Source organism: Nyctibius grandis, chromosome 9, assembly GCF_013368605.1.
Source record: "Nyctibius grandis isolate bNycGra1 chromosome 9, bNycGra1.pri, whole genome shotgun sequence".
NCBI lineage: Eukaryota > Metazoa > Chordata > Aves > Nyctibiiformes > Nyctibiidae > Nyctibius > Nyctibius grandis.
In genome coordinates this window covers 14,282,915-14,307,835 of record NC_090666.1, presented here as the reverse complement: position 1 = coordinate 14,307,835, position 24,921 = coordinate 14,282,915, and the positions used below count along the sequence as shown (strand labels likewise).

Sequence of the window (24,921 nt, the reverse complement as noted above, 5' to 3'; positions counted from 1 at the left end):
GTAACCAGCTCTTCACAATAGTTTCAGTATTTGGTGAATGTGGTCTAGTGTGCCCATTATACTGGAATCCCATTACTCCAGACAGCAGAATAATTAGTGTTCCCAGATGCACTGTTTTTCATATTGCGGTTTGAGGAGAGAAAATGGGTAACGAAAGAAAACCCACAGGTTTAGGTTGAGAGAAATGAGATATCAAAGGATGTTAAGGACATCCTCCCACTTATAAATATTGATGTACAAAAACATATTTTATCTAGCAGGTGTTCCTGATTCTTTTTTAGCACAAAGTAAGAGTCAGAAGAGGAACTCTTATACTGTTTACAGAGGCATCTTGTAAATACATAAATGGGCTAATTATGGTTTAATAACAGATTTTTCTACTGCTTTAGAACAGTTAGAACAAACAAACAAGACAGCAAAAACAGAGAAGCAACTACTTAATGTTGCAGAATTTTTTTATGAAATTGATTAATTCAAACTACCACAACTGGATCACTAATATTTAAAAAAAAAAACAAAACAAAAAAAACAAAACAAACTTTCTTCTGCTTGTTTTACTCATGATTTTCCCAAATAATCCCCAAATCCCCAAAACTGCCCTGACACAACAGAAACAACCTCCACACAAAAAAATTTCCCAAGTATGTCAGTAATACATATCTAATTACAAAACTCTTGCCAAATGGACTATATTCAGTTGAGATTCTGAAAATACTGTTAAAAAATTTTCTTTTTGTAGCTTTTTTTAAGAAATACCATATCCTTTGGGAGGAAACATAATTCTTCTTCTCTGAACATGATGTTCACTGTTAACACACTACTAATCTTGTCTTTCTTCTAACTAACATTTCCTATCCTCCAATACAAGGAGCAAGAAGGAGTTTAGTTAAAAATCTAGTTCATTTTAAAAAAATGATTGAAAATAAGATAAAATTGACCATTAACAACAGAACTAACATAGGCTGGAATTTGAAATAACTGTAAAATAAATGCAGCTGCTGTTTTTCTGTTTTTATTAAATTTGTACTTGCAGAATTTAGGCTAACAAAAGAAAACTAAAGCTGTTTTAAAAAGCAATAGAATTTAATTAATTTCTCAAGTTATTCTTCTTGAGGAATAATGGAGTTTTTCACTTACCAATTTAGCCTCAGACTGCACTGGCTGTGGGGAGGAAGGCCCTGGGATTCCTGGGATACTAGGCACCATGGTGACAGGTCTAACAAGCTGACCAGATAAAGTATAAAAATGAAGAAAACCTGAGTATGTTATCATAATAGAGAGCACATGACAGCACTACCCTCTGAAGCCAAAACAGCTATCAAGCTGCTTAATACTAAGTTTTATGCCGCACTTATGCAAATCTGCTCCACTTTCAAATTAATATAGCATCATGCTTACTTACTGGAACTGCAGCAGGGACATGCACATTAGAATTTGTGATAGATGCAGGAATAGCAACAGGCATGGTTTGTCCATTAGGAAGATGTAACAGCAGAGGAAAAGGACCTGGAACTGGACTGAAAAAGGAATGAACTATATAAAAGAAAACTTATCCAGAGAAGAGAACAAGTTTACACATTATTTTAAATTGGTTGGTTTGATTACAGTTGTAATGTAATATTTATTTGGGGATCAAAAATATGAACTTAGTGATGTGTGGAGAACATGGAATTATATTTCACATGTAGTGAAAGTTGTATGTTTCATATGTAGTAAAGCACCACATTACACCAAAGCATCTCAAATTTTCACATTAACTGCAGAAACAGTAACTGAAAGTAAATAAGACAAAATATCTTCAAATTCTGTAAGAAAATATTTTACTAAGATTTATGTAACTTACACTATTGGTCTGTTAGAGGATGGAGCCTGGGTAATAACAGTACTAGACGTTGGTGATGGTATTGCCTGCTGAATAATAACACTTGAGTCAGAACTCGTAAGTAGTACGTTAGGAACCTGTAGCGATGCTGGACGAACTATTGTTGACGTAGGCTGTGCGGTCTGCTGCAGCGACACTTCCTGAGGAAAAACAAAGATTAATCAGTTTGTAAAATACAATTATAGACCATTAATTTCGACTGTTAAATGAACACAGTTTGATGGAACAAATCAGAATTTCTATAACATTATGCAAGTAGAATCAGTTATTCAATTAAAAACATTCCAAAAAACCCTCTTTGGACGAATCATTTAAACAATCAAAGTGAAATTGTTCCAATGACAGTGATTTTAGTTTTATGACAAACCCTGGCTCAGTTTATGCTAAGGCTACTATTACTTACAATTCAGTTTTGATCAGGTATCAAGGTTTTTTTGCCAAGAAACCCATGGTGCTATCAGCACCATCATATCTGCCTACACTCTGAATAAAGAAAACATTTTATGGCGTCCTTATGTACATTTCAGTTTCAGTCCATTGTTCCAGATTTAAACAAGAGAAACAAGAGAATTTTATGGTTCAGTAAAAAGGAAAAAAAAACCCTGTCTTGTTTTAAGCCTTTATCCCTTACCTATGTACTTCTATAAAGTAGAGTGCTACTAAGTTAAAAATATTTGGAGTGTTACGTTCATAGCTTTGCAAAATATATGCGTATTCTGAAGCAGAAGAAATTATTTGAGAACAGAAATTAAATTTCCTTACTTACAAGTAAATAGTAGACAGAATTGACTATAGTTCTTAGCTTAGCAATCAGGTAAAGTATATTACCAATCAGAATGTAGTACCTGCATTTGCTGTTTCTGAAAACCTATAAATGCCTTATTGTAACCAATGCCTTCCTTCTCAGGAAACCCTTGATATTATCAGACTTCAGATTTACCTTCAGACAGGATTCTTCCAAGTTATTTATTCTTTTGACATTAGCTACTGCAATCAATGGCACATAAAACTACACTCTTAAGACCAGCAGACTTCAGTTGCTCCACTGTTAAACCATAATTCAAAGAGAACATCTCATACCTGTGTCATATAAGCTACACTGACTACCATTTGCTCTGAATTAAGCTTAAATTTTTAAAAATTCACCCACAAAGCTTTAAGTAGTAAGGTCTTAGCTGTCTTACAGATTGTTTTTCTTTTTATACATCCATTCCAAAATGTGTATGCTCGTCTGAACACCTCATAGAACTGTAAGTGGGCTGGCAAACTGTGGGCGTTAAAAAAAGAAAGGACTTTATATGATGAAATTTTCTCCCTTCAAAAGCTCAGAGGCTAGATTTGTCATCAGGGTTCATTAGTTCGTTCAGGCTTTTCCCCAAGGGACCTAAAAGACTATTTACAGTGAATGAGAGTTTTTGGAGAATAACAGTGAGCTGTATTGAGGAAAGCAAGAAATTTTTCTTTACTGTCAATCTGGGTTATTTATAAATATTTGAACACAGAACCTAGAATTACAGATGAGCATTCCATGAAAAGAAGGAAACATCCAGTATGGAATTGCAGAAACAGAAAAAAAATGGGAAGAGATGACCAATGCATATTCTTAGGACAGGATTAAACACTCCTTTGCAAACAAGGAATTTGGTATAACAGCTATATGGATCTTATTCAGTAAGAAGAGCCACAGCGAAAACATAAAGGAGACTGAACTGCTCGACAGTGGGAAATTAGAGGAAGGCATAAGGGGAGAATACTTGCTCTGATAATCTTTTGGCAATGGTTAATTCAGAAACTAATATTGTATCATTCTTCACTGGTTTCAGCTTCACCCTTTCCTGCCTGCTGTTTTCCACTATTACCTGTCTCGTTACCATGAGCAAGGAGCCACTAGAAAGTCCATTGCCACTGTAGGGATCTGACACTGGAACACCCATGTTTGCCCCTAACAGCCAACAGAGGTGTAAGAGCTCTTTTTCTTGTTCTTCCTTTCACCTGAAACATCATCATACGTAGCAACCACATACATATAAAAGTATATGTATAAATTTAGATATATGAACACCACAGAATAAATAGCTATGGCAAAGTAATTCCAATTTCCATAAAAAGGGGAAAAAGATAGTTGGCTAACAGCAGCCATGGAGCTATGTATACAGCTATAATACAAAAATGTAAACTAACCAAGATATTCACACCTTCTCAACAACAGTAATGCCGTAACAGCCCCTTCTGTACGGGTTTGTGCATGTGGCTTCTGTAAGTACCTGTGTGTGTGTGTATGGGCAAATAGCTACCAAAATACAGAAGGCCAAGAAGAGAAGTGCTGAGAGGCAGTGTGTGAAAGTCTCCCAAGAATTGCCGAGCTCCAGAGAAAATTGTCCCTGTTGAATTTGCAATGATTCACAAACTCAGAACACCAGCTGAATCTGTACATGGCCACTAGCGTGTGCACACACGCTATCACGAACATGCTGTACAATTCAGACATCCAAAACCACAGTGGCTGCTATATGCAAACACAGACTACAAGATTATATATACCCTTTACGAAAGACTGGACCCCCTGAAGGGCTTTCATAGAACCATATAATGGTTTGGGTTAGAAGTGACCTTTAAAGACCATCTATTCCAGCGCTTCTACCATGGTCAGGGGCATCTTTCACTAGATCAGGTTGCTCAGAACCCCATCCAACCTGGCCGTGAACACTTTCTGAACAGCTACTTAGAAGTCGCTGGCATGCCAGTACAACCTTCCACCTCTGAGCAAGCAGCTGAGATTGGCCTCCCAACTGTTGCTGCAACCAGGTAACTGTGTATGAGTGAAGGAGTAAGTTATGGCACTCTGTAAATACTTACTGGCTATTCATAAAAACAACTTGATGGGTGTTCTAATAAATACTGACTGTAAAACTGGGTCTCTCCCTGGCTTGATCCCCTACTAGGAAAAAGGCGATCTGCAATTAGACAAAGTGATGTCTGGAAACCAGATTTCAACAATGGTCAGAAAATTAATGTATAAAATTCTGAAATAAATCTATGAAATTCTGAAAACAGAAACCTCACATGCACACAATTATTTCTGTGTGTTATTAAAGACAGCATTTGTGCTTTGTTTAAAAGATCAGAAACGATCCTTAACCATTAAAGGAATAACACATTTACTGACAAGTGTGTTTATACAGTTGAAAACAAAGTATTTTCAGCTTCCTCTTTACTTCTTACACTAACTTGCTCTATGCTACGCTCTGAAAAATGCATGCATGTGCTACTTATTGCAACAATGTGGCAATAACACCAGCTGCAGATTTAAAAAGTATGGATCTAAAGGAAACTGACATTTTATTAGCATATAAAAACAAAACCATAGGCACACCAGTCTGATAGAAGATACTAATTGGTCATCAAAGCATTGCACTAATTAAGTATAAATTTTGTCTGAAATAAAACATTTTGTAAATATATTCTGCTAAAGAACGAGAGATGAATTTGCAAGCATGAGATTAAGCCAAAGTGATCTTACCTTTACCCACCTTCACAAGAAAGAAGTTTTAAGCCTATTCAAAGATACTAGAGACAGACTGAAAGGACCTCTCCAACACTTTTATTCTTGAAACTAAAAACCACCGAATTGGAAAACATTTTACAGAAGATGACAGTTACTTTATTTAAGAAGTGTTTTCAGAGATGCATATTTGCAACTATTTTGTATCTAAAAGCAAACAGCATGCAATAACTTCCTAATGTTATCAGTGAATATACAGAATTCTTTATACAGAAATGTAGATGGCCAGAACTAATATCGTAATTGATTATTACTGTAAGAAAACAATGGGTTTTAAAATAATTAAGTTAGGCAATTAGCTATCTGACAACAACTAAGCAACTTGTGAAACTGTGTTGAGGGTCACCCTTTTAAGTAGTGCTAATAAGAAACTATAATGAATTTGAAAGCTCTCAAAGAATAAATTAGGTTTCATTTGCTTATTATTTTAGGGCTAAAAGGCTTTATCAACTTCTAATGTTATCTTGGTCTATTCAAAGCAGAATATCAACTCTTATTGGAGCCTCATAGAAATCAGGGAACTCTCAGAAAACTAGGAAAAGAATTAAGCATAATTTTTAAGAGTCTCTAAGAAATTCCTTTGACAACTACAAGGAAAATTAGAACTGTCTTGCACATACATTAAGAGGCTCTAAACATTTAAGGCTACTAAAATATATTCAGCCAATGAAATGGTTACGGTGGCATATATATTTTAAAACCAGCTATGCCCTGAAAAGAAAATCTTCCCTCCTTCAATACACCTATAGAAGGAGAATATAAAGATCTAACTGAGAAAACAGCAACACTCTGCTCACATTTCTCAACTTCTGCAGGCCACATTCAGCAGCAGCACACTCCAAGCAGCACCCTCATCCTTGCTCAGCTTGTCTCTACAATCAGACATCAGAACAGCATTGAGTAGCAGCAGCTTTTCACTTCAGCACTGTTACAGTGACAACACTGAAATTACATCATGAATGAGACAAGTTTATAAGTACTGCCAAGCACTGAGATACAATTTTCACTTGTAATGATGCTAATGAGATACTGAACCACTACTGTATAAAGATATTAATACCATCTCCTGCCAAAATTAGAGTACTTAGAATAAGTATTCACAGCGAAAAAAAAAAAACTATCCTCTGAAAGAAAGAAGAAATGAAATAAAGACAACTTAAGATCTGGACTATGATTTGCTCAATCTAAGCAGCTCTTCACATGTATTCCTTTAAACTACTTTTACTGTTTTTGAGACTACACGATTGCCTTGATTACCTATGATTACTCATCCTTGCTAACTAATAAAACTCAGTAAAGCTTTGTAAAGACAAATCTGAATTGAAACTCTCTTAAATTTCTGTCACACACTTAAGGCTCTTCTCACACTGGTGCCTGCTGGCAATATAAGAGAAGGGGTGCAAGCTGAAACCAGAGGTTCAGACTGGATCCAAAGAAAAACACTTTCACCACAAGGACAGTCTGGCATTGGAACAGGTTGCACTGAGAGGCTGTGCAGCTTCCCTCCTCAGGTTTCAAGATCAGACTGTGTAAAGCCCTGAGTAACTTGGTCTGATCTCAGAGTTAACCCCTGCTTTGAGGAGGAAGTTGGACCAGGAACTTCCTGCCGTCCCTTCCAACCTGAATCACCCTGTCATCCTAAAAAGTCCTGCTGGTTTTGGGGAATAATGTAGCTAAGTCCCTCAAATGCAGACTGCCCACTGAAGATGCACATAGAATAAAGACTGACTATAGCAACTGTATTGCTTTATTATGTTCTGCTCCTAATATTTTTATTTATTGAAGTAGGAATAGAAATAATTAATTCATCTCACTGATTTTGCTTCATTTTGCATTCTTCAAGAGAACTGCACATGATGAAAACACTGCAAGTCACGTGTCAACGTTATCATTACTATTAAACCATTTATTTTTTCTCTAGAGCAATAGCTTTGAAACTGATTTGACTGCAACATCTTCTAGTGACAAACAATACCTCAGTCTTCTATGAGTATTCAGGTAAACACTAAACAACGAAATGCCCGAGATCACCACTTTTAAACATGCTGCTATAGCCTAAAGAGTATAAAATTTGAAACAAAATTAGCTGGTGCTTAGCTTTGAAAGGCAACACATTCATCTCTCTACATTTTTGTAGAACATCCCCTGCTGTATGAGGCAAAGAAATAATTATGGTGAACAAAGCTAACTAAATAATTGAACAAATTAAGTATATATCCACAGGAATATGGCAAACGAAAATTCTTTTCCTTTCAACCAGATAAGTAGCGTGGCTATCATCATGTACAACAACCTTACAGATCATCAGAAGATTTGAAAAATGAATGCCAAAAAGAAAAAGAAAATAAGGGTTCTGACCTTTTCATCATTGGTAGTAGACTCTGGATGAGGTAAAGGACTGTCTTGATGAGTTGTCTCTACAACGGAAGGTTCTTCAATTTTATTTCTTATAATTGGTGTTGCAAGAGGAGACAGATCTAGAGGCATCTAAGAGCAAAAGTATAAAACAAAATTACTCAATCTCTAAAAAATTAAAATACGCAAGAAAACGTAAACAACTAAAGAGAAATATCAGCCTTATAACAACAGGGGTGTGCGGATGTTTGGAGGATCTTGATGTACATGCATTACCAGTTAAGGCTATTTTTCCAGCATCTGCATGAATACCAATCTTCAGTAACACTGTCTTTCAACACCAATGTCACTCTAAGTATTTTATTCTTGAGAATTAAAAACACTCTTACAAGTTTTCCTTTCCCAAGAGTCACAGGAAAATTATACCTGAGGAAGGACTGTGCTACACTTAAAAATTACAGTTAAAAGAACGTATCACCCTTCTATAAATTATTATATCACATGCCACAAAGCACAAAATCCTAACTACATTTCCAAATTAAAAAAACCTATTGTGGACAATTAATTTCAAACTTATTGCAGCAAATAATTACTGAAAATGCAAGTTTTATATTACGACACAGATATAACCACTGGGACATCTGAAATGCCACAAAGAAATTAAGTTACAAAAATACTTAAAGCAATACTACAGATTTGAAAGCCTATACTCCTGTCTAGTCTGCTATCTAAATACTTCTGGAAGAAACTTCCCCCAAAGCTCATCTTCTATTTATGTTCTTCCAGATGCTTTTTTTCAATTCAGTTCCTAGTTTTCCTACGGAATATATTACTAATGGGCAGGGAAGACTGTTAAAAGTGGAATCTCTTTTCATACCACACCTGACTATGAAATGTTACAGAAAAAAACTAAACTATCAACCCTCTAGAAAGTGTGCTATTATGGTAAATTTTTCTACCCCTTGCCATGATTGCTTATGTACATTAATCAACCAGAGATATGGCAGGACTGCGTTTCTTCTCATTACACAGAGGGCAGCTTGGAAAATTAATACCCATTAAAGAAACTGTTAAAATGTTTAAAATATTTTGCAATACCTATAACCTCCTCCAAGGTAGTGGTGGATTACACAGAAAATATGGTATTAGCAAATCCAGAATCAGTATTACCATATGTAGTGTTTTAAGAACAGTTAGCATACATCAATTAAAAAAAAAAAAATTAAAAATCATGATTTGGTAGAGTTGCAGTAACAAAGTAAGGGTGAGGCTTTGTCAGGAATGGATAATAACCCATCCTATTCACAAGTACCTATTAAAATCTTTACTGAAACAAAGAACACACTGATTCTGCAAACTCTGTATACATGAGTATAAAAATATATTTTTTATCATGGCCTATGGAAATCAACCAGATAATAAACCAAAGGCAAAATTATTCAAAGGGGACACTGAACAAAATTTTTCATTTGCAGAAGTGTTTAAATGTTTGGGCCTCTAACCAGTTATGACTGGGAAGTACTAAAATAAACAGAAGAAACCACATGTAAATGTATGGTAAGTTCCTCACAAAAACATGAAGTTGCTAAACAGATACAAGCCAAATTTTTCTTATATTTCAATCTGTGCATTAAAAAAAAGTAGATGTTTAGGTTGTGATCAATAATTTCTAGTCAAAAGTTATTTCAACACATAGTATATATAATTATAACCAAATTACTGACACTTCTTTAAATCTAGTCAGTATTTAACTCTCGTTATCACAACTACTGATTCTTACAATAACACCGGTATTTTAAAACTAATCAAAATAATCAGTGTTCACATACTGTTCTTGTCACATGGGTTTCTTGCAAATGTTTTTCTTTCTGCAAAAACTCTTTACTTTTCAGACTTATTTTTTTCTTATTGAGGACCTAATGAAATTTCAATCAAAGCTAATGATTAACTTCAACAGATATAGCCTAGATACTTCATGAATTAAGACAAGGTCAATGTGTCCCATTGTCCATGCTAACTATGTAAAAATAATCAGGTAAACTAATCTTCAGAAGAGTAATCTTAGATTGTATTCTCTCCATACAACATATATAAGCAGCTGGGAAATGATTATTGGTAACAATTAGAAGGCAATATATAAATCCAAAGTCTGCTTTTTTTGATGGAATTTCTGATATGAAAAAAGTAGAAGCTCTGAGAAGGAAAAGTTTTTGAACATACTTTCTTAATGTCATCTTCGGAAGCCTTTTTAAACTCATTTTCAAAAGGACTTGCTAATTCATTGAATAAGCCCACTTCTTCACAGTTCTTCAAGAATCGAGTCGGTGTTGGTGTCTGATCTGAAATGAAGTATATAAAAACCCCACAATTTTATTTTTAAAATACCATTTATGAACCTACTTATCCTAAATATTTTTCAGAATAAAAGCAAACAGAAAGAGACGATGTGGTTAAGAACTCTCTTACGCCTCACAAGCAGGCCCCCTACCCCGCCTTGAAGGGAGGCCAACCAGAAGGTGTAACTCCACCTGCTGGAGGCAAGCAACTGAATTTGCAAACCAGTAAGCCCCTGACAGTGCTGGGAGGGCAAAGCTTTTCCTCTGTGTCCAGAAACCAGAGGGAGCTATTCTCAAGTGCCTAGTCTAGCATAGCAGATCACTTCAGTGAGCAAGCAGGCTCTATTTTCAAACAGAGATAAGGCATACATGAAGGCTTTAATTTAAAAAAAAAAAAAAAGAAAAAAAAAGAGAGAGAGAAAAAGAGAAAAGTGCACAGCTCATAGACAGTTTGCTTCTTCTCATATTGTGAAAACAGCAGTGACTATTTCCAAGCGCGCGGAACTTCTAAAAGGAAGTGTGATATTGTACGCAAGATCATATTGACTCCCACGATGCCTGTATAGTCAAGCTGGAATCATAAGACTTCTGGTATCTGGGTGATTACTGCATGAAGCAGTTTCAAAAAAGTCTTTCTAGAAAGTTTTTTGTACTATGTAAATTCCCCTTATTTCACTATTATTACCAGGTCAAAATTAACCACATTTGCCACAAAGTTACCTGCATTTAAAATATTGTAAAGTGACGTTATGTGCGCCTTACTAACATAAGCTGGCATTTACAACTAACAGTTCCTACACTCGAATGTGGCTGCGAAGAGACAAACACTGCCATGATTTCATTCTCAAACACCTGATTATTTGAGAGGTTCCCTTTCTTATGGTATAATTGCTGAGGATCACATTTAGAACTGCTGGTTTAAGAGTAACAATTTTTTTTGTCTGCTTGTCCTAACAAATTAGCCACTTATAAGGAAAAAAGATTTGGAAAATGTCTGAAAGCCTTTGTGAAGTTCATTTAGGCTGTTCCACCACTGAAAAAAACCATTCTGACTATAACTTTAGAATAATTAGCATGTGCTCTCTTCATTCAAGAACTTTAAAATTTATAATGCAATCAATCATCCCTTGGTGATTACTTCTGGTCCTGGACAAACAAAAAAAGTTAGTTACAACTGATCAAGGGTATACCAGGAATTCAGAGGTGGAAATACAGTAAAAGCATTTTGAATTTAAGCTAAAATTAAAACAAAAAACTTTCATCTTTCTTCTACTATCCCATTTAAAGAATAATAATTACTGATTCATTCTTCTAATGTCACCATAGTATGTAAAAAACACTACATATTTTAAATTTTAAGTGACAAGTAATATTAATGAATAATTAAAACTTAAATACAGTTTAATCTAGTCAACAGATCCTGTTAGGCACAGCCTTTATTAGTGTGTGTTCTTACCAAATGCTTATTACATGATTTAATCAACTATTAAAGTATTGATAATTGAAAAATATTTAGATTATGTATCAGATCCAAATAAAAGTTATTTATGGAGAATAATACTGGCTTCAAATTCTGACAAAAGGTAATTATGTATGAAAATATTGCCTAAGGACACACTGCAGACAACTATAGTGAAGAAAATGCTTTGTATTCTCTTAACGTAAGTCTATGCATTATGTACAGGAAATAGATAAAATGTGTGCACATTCTAGCAGAAAAGTGAATAAACTAGTTATAAAAGTATATACTAACCAGCCACAATGACACTATCATTACGAGCCGGACCAAATTTCAGTGTCATCTCATGTTTATGTTTATGGACAGCCAAATGATCCTCATTGGTAAAACGCTGCAGCAGAAAGTTTTAAGAAACAGTTGTAATCTTCAGTGTGAACAAAGTAAATGCAATTCTACAGAAAGCAATTTTTACAACATGTAAAACTATCATTACTATGTTTACAGACAACCCTCTTAAGCAGATATATCTTGTTCCTTGGTCAACCGTACCAAGTAGAAATGTTACACAACTCAAATGATGTTCATCATTACTAAATAGTAATGATATAAGTACCTGCATTCATCAAAAGTCCAAGATAAAATGTGCTGCAGACTTCATCAACCGTTAGCAAACAGCCATTTGCTATACTAATGGATCACGACAATGTTTAGTAATTGATTACCACTATTTGATTTCTGTATTGTGTGTGTTATCACAATAATGAGAATTGATCTGTAATCACAGACTTCACTGTACTTAATAGTGTAAGAATAAAATAAAGTATAGCTCCTGCCCCTGACCATTTATTATATAAAATAAGAGGCAGATAGAATGGGAAACACTGGAACAATGTCAGACAACTGAAAAGCTGTGAATGAACTAAACTTATCACTATTTTAAAAATCGCTCAAGTTTTCAGAAGTATGCCAGTTTTCTGCATACTTCCCCCAAAATCTGGGGTACGTTCTATTAAAAAAACAGTTCGCAGACAAACTAGGTGCTGTAAAATAGACATTCTTACTTTTACTAACTTGAAATTTGCTATGTGTCTGTAATTGTGGGTAAAGTTAGTGTTTCAATTGAGATAATCTAAGAAAATGTTTCCCAAGATGCAGGCTTCCTAAAAGAATACATTTTACAAAACACTCAAATTCTTACTTTTCTTTGTGAACGTTTGAGTCCCAAATTATGTTTCTGATTATTCCTCAATAATTTAAGTCACTCCCCATATATCTTGTAACAGATACACACCAAGTGCCAACTCTCAGAAAACAATACAGAAAGCTCAGTTGACCTCAGAGTACAGTCATCCGGAATATTTCTGTGAGAAAGGACATGTATGTGTGGAGCTGAGAAGGAAATTAAAAATGCAGGATCACTGAAAGACAAGGTGATAGAGGCCAGGCACTCTTTTTGTTAGAACTCTGTTGCGAAGGGTTCCAAATGCCCAGCTCTCCATAGCTCCTGTGCCTTATCTCTAGATACAGCATAAGCCAGAAACTTTGGTGTTCTATCACACTAAGAGACTTAGGTATATCATTCTGTCCCCGCTACGTGATGGACAGGCTCCTTCAGAGGGAACAGGATCTCCAGATCCTGACTCCCTCCCTCTATTCTATAGTATGAGCTGGCATCTAGAAAAGCCTTGCCCATTTTCAGGGACATGAACTTCTCTCTTCTCCTTCACTGGAATCAAGGATTGCTGTAGCCCCATGATGCATCTTCTATGAGATTTAGTCGCCAAAACATTTCTGACAGAGCTTACATCAAAACGAGATTCAAACAGGATGGGGACAAACATGTTGCTTAAGAGAAGGCAGGCCTCTTCTGTTACTTTTGATGTCTCTGAACACATTAGACATAATAAGAAATCTTAGTCCTTTCCTGCTTTAAATATAGAAGGCTCCATTAATATAACATTAATGCTGTCATTCATCATAAAAACTAAGTTTTCAGAATAAAAATGAAAATATTTTGAACTCAAAATCCAAATAAATCCAAGTGCACTAATATAACGAAAATATACAGCTTGTTTAAGAAATCAATTCTATATAAAGGCAGCAGAGATAATATAATGAAAAATTCCACTTAAGAAATTAATTCTATATAAAGGATGCAGGAATGTCCAGTTCATGCAACAGATAATGCAAATTCATTTATTTTCAGGTTACTAAATTAAAGTGTTAAGACAGCTTCCTTTTAAGCAACCATCTGCTAAAACACTCAATAATGTTTTTACTTTTCTGTTCACATTCAGCTCTGTATCCACTAATGCTATTTAATAGAAGGCATTAAAACTACATTAGGAATTGAAATGCATTTTGTGGCATGCACGCTGTTAACATCTTCCTACACACAAAAATATACATAAATAAAAATTATGCCATTAAATAATTGCAGTCACCATAGTTGAGAAGATTAGTGACAAGCAAGCTTCACAATGAGCTCCCCACTAACACTGAAATATTCTGAAAAATACAGGTTACCTGATAAAAATTAGGATGTTTCTTGATTTACTTTTTTTTTAATGAAAGCAAATAAAGCAGGGCTAACAAATGAAATTGTTTTCAGCTCAGAAAGGGTAATTTATTTTTTTTTTCTTCTATGGATAGCATTTTCTCAACAAACACACACAAAATACTAGAAATTCTTGCCGTCACCCTCTTTTCAGCAAAACACACATACTTTCTACCAATTATCATAAATCCCCTTTTCTTCAATCCCTAGAAATATGTTTCACTGTTTTACTCCTATTTGTTCGATGTTAATAACTTAAGTCAGAGCATTACCTGGCCACATCCAGGGGCAGTGCATAAAAAGGGTTTGTCATCACTCATATTCCACAGGTCGTTGTGCTACCTGTATTAAAATGAGAAAGGAACAAATTTTACAAATATTGCAACAAATTATCAATACATCAACATCCACAGGATATTTTAATATTCCACGGACAAGAATTTCTGCCTTCTGGCTACACTAAGAATCTAAATACCCAGGATTCAAGTAGAGTCTGGATTCCAAGCTCTGTCAGAAAGGTACACAAAACCCAACAGACGCACGGTAGGTTTTGAACACACATCTCAATCAGAAAGGAATGTATTCGTACGTAACATGGCTAATTGTAAAAGTATCTGAAAACACAGTAAGACAACTTGTTACTGAAATAAAAATACATTGTAATAATGATTCGACTTCCACAATTAAAAAAAAAAACAAAGCAGCAGACAATACCAAGTAGTCAAGGATAGAGTGCCAACAGATAAGAAAAAGTGGTTGATTCTTTAGTTTTTTCATAATCCTTAAAGCTCATCTTTAAAGATAAGTTAGCAGATAGCCCTTTATGTAAACCATTACAAATTTAACTACAAAAACATGTACTTTAGTAATGTCTCAGCTATACAACTAAATTATGAACAGGCTAAAAATTATTTAAGAAAGTATTAGATATTCATTATATTTTGTGCTGTTTTGCATACTCACCACACATACTAATACACATACCTGCCAGATTTCACATATAAACCTGTTTCACAGGCCAAACTATCATATCCTCCTTTTCATGGCAATGAACTGTAATTGAAAGAAGATATTAATTACTATGAATATTTAACAGGTAATAATACCTGATTTTGTAAAGATATAATACCCACTATTCACCCATGAAACACAACAGCTTTTTAAAGAAAGGGTTTGCTTCAATACATCCTCTGATTAGTTATGCCTTCTCTGAGATAGAGAGATGCTTCTACTCTTTCATCCTGCAAGCACAGAATAAACATCACAAGGTAGCATCACTCTGCTTCAGGAAGAGAAAGAGGGACACAGATTGGATTGAGCCAACCTGTACTGGACAATACATAAAACTAGTATGCGGATGCTGTGACATCAATGACAAAAATACAATGAACATATAAAATCAAGATATTGTTGTCACATCACTAAATCAAATAGTGATGAGTAACTACTCTGAACACTAAAGTTACCTCATTTTAAGGTCAAGTAACAGGGCCAAATTAGCTAATTAGCCAGGAGATGACAAGCACTCTCAACCCATCTGTGACTTTACCCTGGAGGAAATACATTCATCTTTAAATATGAGTATTTGTATGGAGATCTAACAATGTTAGTTCTGAACACTGCTTGGCTTGATGAAGCAAATAAAGATGAATAAAGATGTCTTTATGATTAAAGATCATAAGCAGAATAAATCCATCTCTCGCCCAACAGGCTGGTCATGAAAAGTTGCAAGGCTTCTGAAACTGTCTAACCGTCCTAAGAATGTATACTTCTGGTACACCATTTAGCACTAGACACACGACAGATCAAGTAAGCATAAGCAAATCATTTAAGACTTAATACCTCAGAGATCTGTAGGGGACACATTAGCTGATCCTTTTGTCTGTGCCTGCACAGTAAAAAAACTACTGTATAGACTTTTTGGATATTACTTCAAGGGGAAGGAGATCCCACTGTCCTTGGTCAGGGGCACCAAATAGCAAAGAAGGAAAACATGGAGCGGAGGAGATTACAAAGTGTCACTTCTAAATACATACGTTCAACAGAATGAGGATACTGAGCTGAGATCACAAGCCAAGAAGAGATGAATGGCTGCCAGAAACTTAAGAGTCTTCAGCACTGACAACTCAGGGAAACATTTATGAACCAAAGAAAGGATGCCAAAGCAAATCAGGGATGGAGACTGTTCCGCTGTTCTTTGCAAAGAGTTCATAACCTGTCTCAAGTTTCTGAAGGGATGAAATATTTCTTGAACTGTTCAAATTATGAACTTGGTACTGTCACCAATAAAGAGTATTAACAAGGTTATGTACAAGTTTGAACACTCACAACTAAGGCTTCAGGGTAAAAAATAAGGCCCTTATGAATGAAGCTTTAGGATTACATCCTTATATTATCTGGAACTTCAACAGACACTTAAAAGCTATCCAATGAGCTTATTCTCCTTGTTCAGCTATGCAACAGTCAGATGTTTTAAATGCAGGTTCAAAACCAACAGTCAGTCTCCTTTAGATTGTAAAGGGAATTTGCTTTGTTAAATCTTGATCATGGGGCATCATATAGTTATAAATGGCTACGATATGCACATGTGGATATATATTATGAACAGAAGAGTTACATCCATATCAGAAATGTCTGAAGGTGTAAGAAACAATTCTGGATTTTTATCCAAAGGATGAAGATTTTGACTAACAAAAGTACACAGAGAGCATTTTTTCCACTCTGTTACTATAGCTTGTTGTCAGTCTTTGACAAGTAGATAGTATCAGCCATAAAATCTGCTCTGTCCACACTGGTAGTATTTTTCTTAGGTTATAAGCTGTAAAGATCACTTTTTCAAGTCCGCTCATTCTCTCTTTTAAAGGAATATTACCAAAACACGTATTTGCATATGAAGTCATTATCTAGTTCCATGTTTTGGTTTGTGAAGCCTGTGAATTTCGAATGCCTGATTTATAAATTAAAAATCAATCCTCGTGAAAAAGAAAAGTGTTGTCTTCCTGGCAAACTTACTGGAAAAAAGTTGGAGATAAATCCATTTCCTGAACTTTGTAATATTATTTGACTGCAGGCCACAAGGAATTTTGTGAGGTAATGCCTTGTAAAGGGATTCCAGCTAACATGAGAGGACAAAAAATGTATCCTGAAGCACTGAAATTTTTGCACTTAAAAGAAAAGGAGTTCACTCATGCATTCCAGCAAGATCTCAGACATTATAAATCTAAACAGAAACTGGATCTGACAGGATGGGAAAACAAAGGGCTCACATTCATTAGTGTAGCCAAAATCAGTAAGGACTGTATTTACCTATTACAAAGACAAATGCAAAGCTTGTACCTAGAACAAAATGACTCCATGCAACAGCGCAGGCTGAGGGCCAAGTAGCCAAAGCAGCTTTGGGGCAGAACTTGTAACTCCTGGTGGACAACAAACTGAACACGATTGAGCACCATGTCGCTTGCAGCATTGAAAGCTAACAGTGTACTGGGGGAACCAGATGAAGGGAAGTGATTATTCTCCTTTATCTGGCAGTCGCGAAGCTACAGCTGGAGTGTTGCGGCCAGTTTTGAGTCCCTCAAGACAGATGACAAACTGGAGAGACACCAGCAGGGGCCCCATCAAAATAGTTAAGAGGCTGGACTATTACATACAAGAGGAATATCAGGAAGCAAAGTTTGTTCAGCATGGATAAGGAAGGACCTTCTTACTGTCTTACACTACCTGATGTATTGCTATAGAGAAGACAGATCCAGACTCTGGGTAGTGTACAACAAAAGGACGAGATTCAACATTCACAAGCCACACCAAGAAAGTTATGAGCAAGTACAAGGGGAGGGGAAAAAAAAAATAAAGAAGAAAAATCACACAGTGAGGGCAGCTGAACACTGGGAGGGGTTGCCCAGTGGGGCTGGGGAATCTCCATCCTTGGGAGATATTCAAAATTTGAGTGGATGAAATTCTGAGCAATCCAAGATAGCTCTGAAATTTGAAGTATACTATAAAGACGCTGTCATACCTAGAAACAGAGGTGAACAACAGCAAAAGACAATCCAAACTTGGATTATGTTCTGACAGCTTTAGTTAACTTTATAGCCCACCAACTAAAACTGTTGCTGCTAGTGAAAAACAAACAAACCAACCCCATCCTTTGCCTCCTGTTTTCCTTCTGGATTGTTTGTTGCCTGACAGGAATAACAAGACTAATACAAAGAAGGCAAATTTTCAGAAAAGAAGTTTGTGATTGCCACTCTGATTTCAAAAGGCTATTGAAGACTGACTGCTCTAAGAAAGAATATCACAGTAAGAAAGGAGAATTTAGAAAATACTCTTCCCCTGAAAACCAAAATAGAAACTTAAGCGCTATCTTGACAAAAATGATACTCGCTCAACCAAATGAGAAATAAAGTATGTAAACTGCTAACTCAATTGCTAGAGATGAATTATAGCCACCTTGGATTGTTACGCAGGCAACAGCAAACACCTTGTCCCATAGAAAAGAGACGGTTCCTGAATCAATCCAATCTGAACGTGAAACTCCAGCCTTAACTTACCTCTTCAGATAAACCGAACACTTCAGTGAAATGATTCTTACTACAGTCCACTGAACTGCAACTTTCTTCTGTAAGCCTTCCAACAGTAAATTCCTTTCAGTAGCATAAAGAAACCCATACATAGAATTCTTTGGAGTTACACTGAGAAACAGGATCAGAGCTGAACACGGGAAAACCACGAAATAATCTCAGCAGTATAATCAACTTTGGTACTTAAATCAGAAAGTAATCTCACTTTTTTGGTGTTTACTCCATACTTTCAATGCAAAGGCAAAATACTTTCACATCACTCCTATTTAAAATGTCATAAGGCTCTTTTATCACTTTTGGAAAGCAAACAGTGCAGTAAAATATATACATAAGTACATATACATGTTTAAAATATATATAATACAGAGAAATAAAACCAGGCTTACAAGCAATTTACTAATATTTAGGACAGTGTGCTTATTTAAAAAATAAAGATGTTTCTATAAAACATCACACTAACGTTCATCTAAACGTGCTACAAAAATAGCTTCAATGATCATTTGTATATTTTTGTAAGAATTTAATTAAACATCTTAAGTACGCTTTCTGGAAACTATTACTACCTACTCAGGCTTCCTTCTAAAATACCTTGCTGCGGACAATTTGTAAAAGAACAAAATCACACATTGACTTAAGCAATGTCTTGTTGGCTTACTTTACTGGTAAAGGTTCTTCTGTTTTCTCTTAATTCCTCACATACAGGAGCATGGAAAACACAACGGACATCTCGTTTCAAAATTTTTTTCTATTAAACAGCTGTTTAAAATGTATACATATTGATAATCCTTGCATAAACCTCTCCAAATTTGCTAAGAAAAATCATTCTTCACACATACCTAGTAAAGACTCGTCAGACTTGTAGCTAAAGCCCCTGAATGCTTTACCTGTATAAAGCATGCTGTATGCCAAAAGACCTCTATGCACTAACCTGCTCACGGGCTGCGCAGTTTTACCCTGCAATTATTTATTCTAAGCACTGTAGCAATACAGAGGCTGCCCTCCTGTAACGTCAGGGCTGACAAAACAGCATGGAAGAAAACAGCCTGAACTGAACACAGAAAAGACAGACAACTATAAACACACAAAAAAAACCCAAACAAAACAAAACAATTCAAAAAAACAAACAAAACCTTAAAACTTTTCAATTTCAGCATTCCCCTACTAGCCAGCGAGCAAGAAGAGATGCACATTCTCACAAGCATGTCACCCCCCCAAACTGGACAGTCCGTAGAGGACAATCTGACAGTCTGCCAGCTACAGTAGTAGCTGCTTACATGGGATGCAAACCTACGGGATGCAGCTAGACTGACCACTTGCATGTGGCTCCAACTCAAGAGACAGCTGTACATTCTGGTTTGAAAAAAAATGAGTAAGTTGGACAAAAACTGTATTAGGCCACTGAGAGAAATCAGAACTATAGTAGTCCATCAGCACCAAGCCTCCCCTGGGTCTGTACATTACAAAGTGCTTAAGTTACAGTATCAGTGATGTATTTTCCTACGGATGTTTGTATTTCCTTAAGACTGATCACGTCTAGTCAACATTTCCTTTTATTCTTTACATTTGATCTCGGATTGTGCCCCTTTTGACTGCAAGATAAAAACTCTTACTGTATACAGAATTATTAACTCTTAGTAAGCTTTTCTGTAGATCTCACCATAGTGCATAACTGCTTTAGGCAGCATAAGATTTTTAAGATTTTACTTTAAAGCTTCATTTTACAATAGGAAACTGAAGCATAAAAGAGGAAGGTCAAAATTTTTCAAAGCCTTTACCAATTTTAAGAGTTCTACTTGAGGTGCATACTTTTTCAAAGTAAAGTCAAGCGGACTGAATATATTTGCCACAGTAAAGAATAACATTCCCTTAATGGTTTCCTGAAGAGCTGAATTTAGTGTTTTGCTCGACTCCATACAAGAATTTTAATAGACATGCTGCTTTAGATGAGAGAAAAAAAAGTAGCTATTTTTGTTTTCCAAATTTAAACACTTCAAAATTAAAAGAGATGGCTTTCTCATGCAACCAAACGAATCAACGCAAATCAAAATGAACAGGGTACCTTTTATACTTTCAATACTTGCATACAGCATTGCACAGCGTACATTTTAATCACCTCCCATATTTGCGCCTATCTTTATTTCTACAATTTTTTATAGAGGCAGACTTGCAAGTTTTGCTGTCAGTAAAAATAGGAAGTTAGTATGTAGAATACACCACTTGCTAAGAAGTACAATAAATAAATAAAATAAAAATTTGTATTTTAAAGTTTAAAATCATTGCTCCACTTACCTGGAGGGACTGGAACAGCTATTTTTTTCAGTTTCCTATGAAGCAAAAGAAGAAAGGTGAAGCAAAAGTGGTGTAATGCACACTTGACCATTAAAGTCCACTTTCAAAAGTGTTCTGACTATTTGTGTAATGCCATAGAATTTAGCATTCCTAAAAAATAAAAATGTACAATTAAGAGAATGGAGGAGGAAAAGGTTGAAAAATAACAACACTCCTACTTATGAAGAAAGTGGGATCACAAAAAAGTAGCTCAGGCAGAGTCTGCAAGAAAACTATAAGCCATAGTCCACAATATTTAAAGGTTGTAAACCTCAAAACAGACAAACAAGAAAACGGGAGCTCCTTCTTCACACCTCACTGCTTAATAGAGTGGTTGAGCTGTTTCCTAGAAGACACATGATCTGTATCAGGGAGTTCCGGGGAAGAGTAAGGAAGAATGTTGTGCTTGCACCATAAGGCTCAGATTTTTTCTTTAAAAAAGCCAAACTTTGGGCACTTTTTGCTGATGTTATTAGTTAACTGCTTGTAACTGATGCCTAAAGTTAATTCCATACCTTCCTTGGTTTGTCTAAGATTCCACAAATAACGGGGAGAGCATCTGGACAAGAAGAAAAAGATGTGAGAAGTGAGGACAATTGACTTAACAAGTTCAAATAAGAACAAGAAAGACAGTTGGACAGATAGTCACTTGCACAGAAACAAAACAATTAAGTTACTTCAGCTCTGCTGAAGGAGCAGGCTTGTTCCACATGAAGGTACATTTCCGGTAAACGGAGAGCACTAATGGAATGAAGAAAGGTCCTTAGACCTAACGCTTCCTGTTGGCTCAATATGGCAGCTCCTAAGTTAACCCCCTGGCTCAAGTATTTTCCAGAGGTGCTTTGATCTTTCTTCGACTTACTGGAAATTCATGCTGTGTGAATACAGCTCTTGTAGATAAGTGAAAGGCCAATGAAACTCAGAGAAGAAATATACAGGGGTTAATACTCCACTGATCTTTTCACAGTTTGCTTAGGGAGATATTAGGACTTACCTTCCCCAGTTCATTTATCTAGGTTTGAATGTCTTACTATTGCTCAGCAACCCAACAAACATTAGAAATCCAATCTCCTTTTGCTACATTACTTCCAACAAATTAAAAAAAAAAACAACTTGACAAAAAGTTACTTCACTTTTACATTTTTTCAGATTGCAGCCCTGAAGTATAAAATTGAATACAATAATTAAGAATTTAATTTTTAAAAATCTTTAAATATATCACAAATATCCCACTACAGGACTCCCATTGCTCACTGAAACAGAATGATCTTTTTCTTTCTAGTAAGTAATAATATAAATGACCATTGGCATTTACCTAGAAAGAGAAACATACTATATTGCTTGGCATAACTTAGAAGCTCCTATCTGAACTGAAGCTAATGGAAAAGTTCTCAGGCTGAACTGAAACTGACACATAACAAAGTTGGAAACAGTACAGCATAAACTTGGAAAAAAAATATTTATTGTGCCATTATTAAATATTGACTGATATTTCTATCACTAACTACATCCAATGTCTCCTTAGCATACACATTATTGATTTGAAACAAATGTAGTTAAGTTATGCAGGACAATGATAACTTAAAATCTATTCATTACTCCAAAAAAGAAGTTAATAGTATTGAATCATATTTGCTCCTTTGAAAACAGTTGATACATTAATTTTATACAGAAATTCAAGATCATTTTAAGAAACGATAAAAAAAATGTTGAGATTAGAAATAACATATAAACTTCTAAAGCTAGCAAAGCTTCTCAGAGATATAAATGTGCATTTGTAAGTTTAAATTAACTAATAGTGGAAGGAAAAAAAAGAATAGCTGATGACAGAAAAGGAATTTTAGGCAATAGACATACCCAAAATTTAACTAAACAAGATTCAAAAGAATATCATATTTCAGGCTGCTCAACACTTTCTCACAAAACAGAAGTAGCATGAAAAACCAAATTATTTATAAAATTATGTATGATGAAATTTAAGACCTGAAAGCACCTTATGTTAATGCTGCACAGTCTTGAAATTTCTGGAAAAGACGTACCAAGCATGTTCATATTTCTAGAACTTTAATGAGGATAGAAATATCAACTACACTATGAAGTAGTGATCAAAGGCTCAACTAGTTGATTAAGTATTAGCATGCAATATCAGTATTAAAACATAAACTCATAATGGATTTTTAAAAAAGCTGCTTCACTCCATGTACACATCAAGGTTTTTTAATTACTTCACATTTCTTCTGATGCTTAGATAACAAGCAGTCCCTGACAGAGCTATTGCTTTGTTTTTTAATAAGACAACTTTCCGATTTTGATTCTGGAATGCAGAATTATAAACACTAATAGAATTCAAGTGAATGCCTAACTTGACTATGGTTTGTCCCTCTGAAATTATGTCTGCAACTGGATGTCAATTAATAGAGAGTAACTTATGTTTCAGCAGAAGGCTGAAGAAATCATGTCTAGACACTTACAGAAGACTAGGACCACAAGGAAGAGTCCTCCTCATCCTCTCAGCTAGTGCTGAATTTAGCATCTAACACAGACCTAGCAGTATTATGACCTTAACTTCAGGAACATTTGTTTTTATTAACACTATCTAGCTTTACACTCAGCAAGAGCTTGGGACATGACATTCACTGCCATGAGTAGAATATGATAAGAAGAAAACAAAAATATTATTTTAAAAGGTGGAAAAGAAAATACACTTTGGCCATATTCAGGGTCTCTATTTGGAAAGTAGTAGATGATTCAGAATTTCCAGCTTTAGTAGAATTTCTCATTCTAGCACTAGGAAACAGGTGACTATCACTATTTGAAGATAAACACCTCTGGGAGAAAGCAACATAATGAGAAGCAAATGAGTGGCACAGAGTGCATGGATGGGACATGGAAACATACTCATGGATGTCACTCCAAGAACAGTGATGCAAAAAGGTTGTAGAACGAACAAGGCTGCAGAAGCAACACGGCAGCACACACATCCTCTAACTCCAAACATCAAGTTGCATTGTAGTGTGACACATTTGTGCCTACAACATCATGCAGCCACCGTTGCTTGAGGGTCTGTGAGGTGGTTTTTCACGTGAAAGCTTCCGAGACCTTTATTAAGACAACTCAAGAGGCATAATGCACAATAACAGGCAAAGTCAATGGGGCAACTGGCCCAGAAGGTCCATGGCCAGATCCCAGGCAGGCCAACACCTCCTTCTGGTGAGAAGAGCTGCTCTTACCCTCCCCCCGAACACCCCCCACACCGGGTACGGACCCAGAGCTCCCTTCAGAGCAGAAGATGGATGCAGGGAGAGGCCTCCTTGGAGCAGAGCTGAGGCGGAAAGGCCGAGCCCCGCTGCCCCCTTCCCCCCACCCTCCCCGCTGTCTCTCGCCCCCCGCTGCCGCGGCGGTCCGGGCCCGCGGCAGGCACCGGCGATGCCCCTGCGGGGCAGCCCGCTTCCGGATGCGGGGAGCTGCACCCCCTTCACCCGCTCGCCTCCCCGCCCGCCCGTTCCGTCGGGGCGCCCACCAGGACCCCTACCTCCGGCGGGTAACGGTCTCCGCGGCGCCGGCCGGGCCGCCCCGCCCCGGCTCTAGGGGCGGCGGGAGCCGCAGGCCGCGGTGGGGGAGGGGGCTGCCGCGGAGAGGAGCGGCGGCGCCATGTTACTGCCTCCCGGGTATCCCCCGCCTACTGCCGAGCGCGGCCGCTCCCTCCCCTCCGCCCCCGGTGCGCTCGCTCGCCCGCCCGGGCACCGCCGCAGCGCGGAGGGAGGAGCCGCCGCCGGGCCGCGCCGCGCTGGTGTTTACTAACTCACCCCGGGAACGCGGGCCGAACCGCACATTAAAGGCCGGGTCCCCCACAGGCTTCCGT

The 24,921-nt window shown here is 36.5% G+C and overlaps 1 protein-coding gene across 7 annotated transcripts in view; it reads right to left on the bottom strand.

The window, feature by feature from the left end:
- Positions 1–24,921, bottom strand: part of ATF2 (activating transcription factor 2) — a 51,007-nt gene extending 26,086 nt beyond the window's left edge. The window contains exons 1-11 of one of the 7 annotated variants that reach the window (XM_068407837.1): positions 24,866–24,921; positions 21,575–21,618; positions 21,021–21,055; positions 15,136–15,204; positions 14,424–14,493; positions 11,889–11,985; positions 10,020–10,138; positions 7,803–7,931; positions 1,844–2,022; positions 1,403–1,517; positions 1,138–1,224 (exon numbers count right to left, since the gene is read on the bottom strand). In XM_068407837.1, coding sequence (XP_068263938.1) covers positions 1,138–1,224; positions 1,403–1,517; positions 1,844–2,022; positions 7,803–7,931; positions 10,020–10,138; positions 11,889–11,985; positions 14,424–14,471 — 774 coding nt within the window. In that variant the 5' untranslated portion in view covers positions 14,472–14,493; positions 15,136–15,204; positions 21,021–21,055; positions 21,575–21,618; positions 24,866–24,921. The other 6 variants (XM_068407839.1, XM_068407844.1, XM_068407838.1 and 3 more) reach the window with 6 other exon arrangements.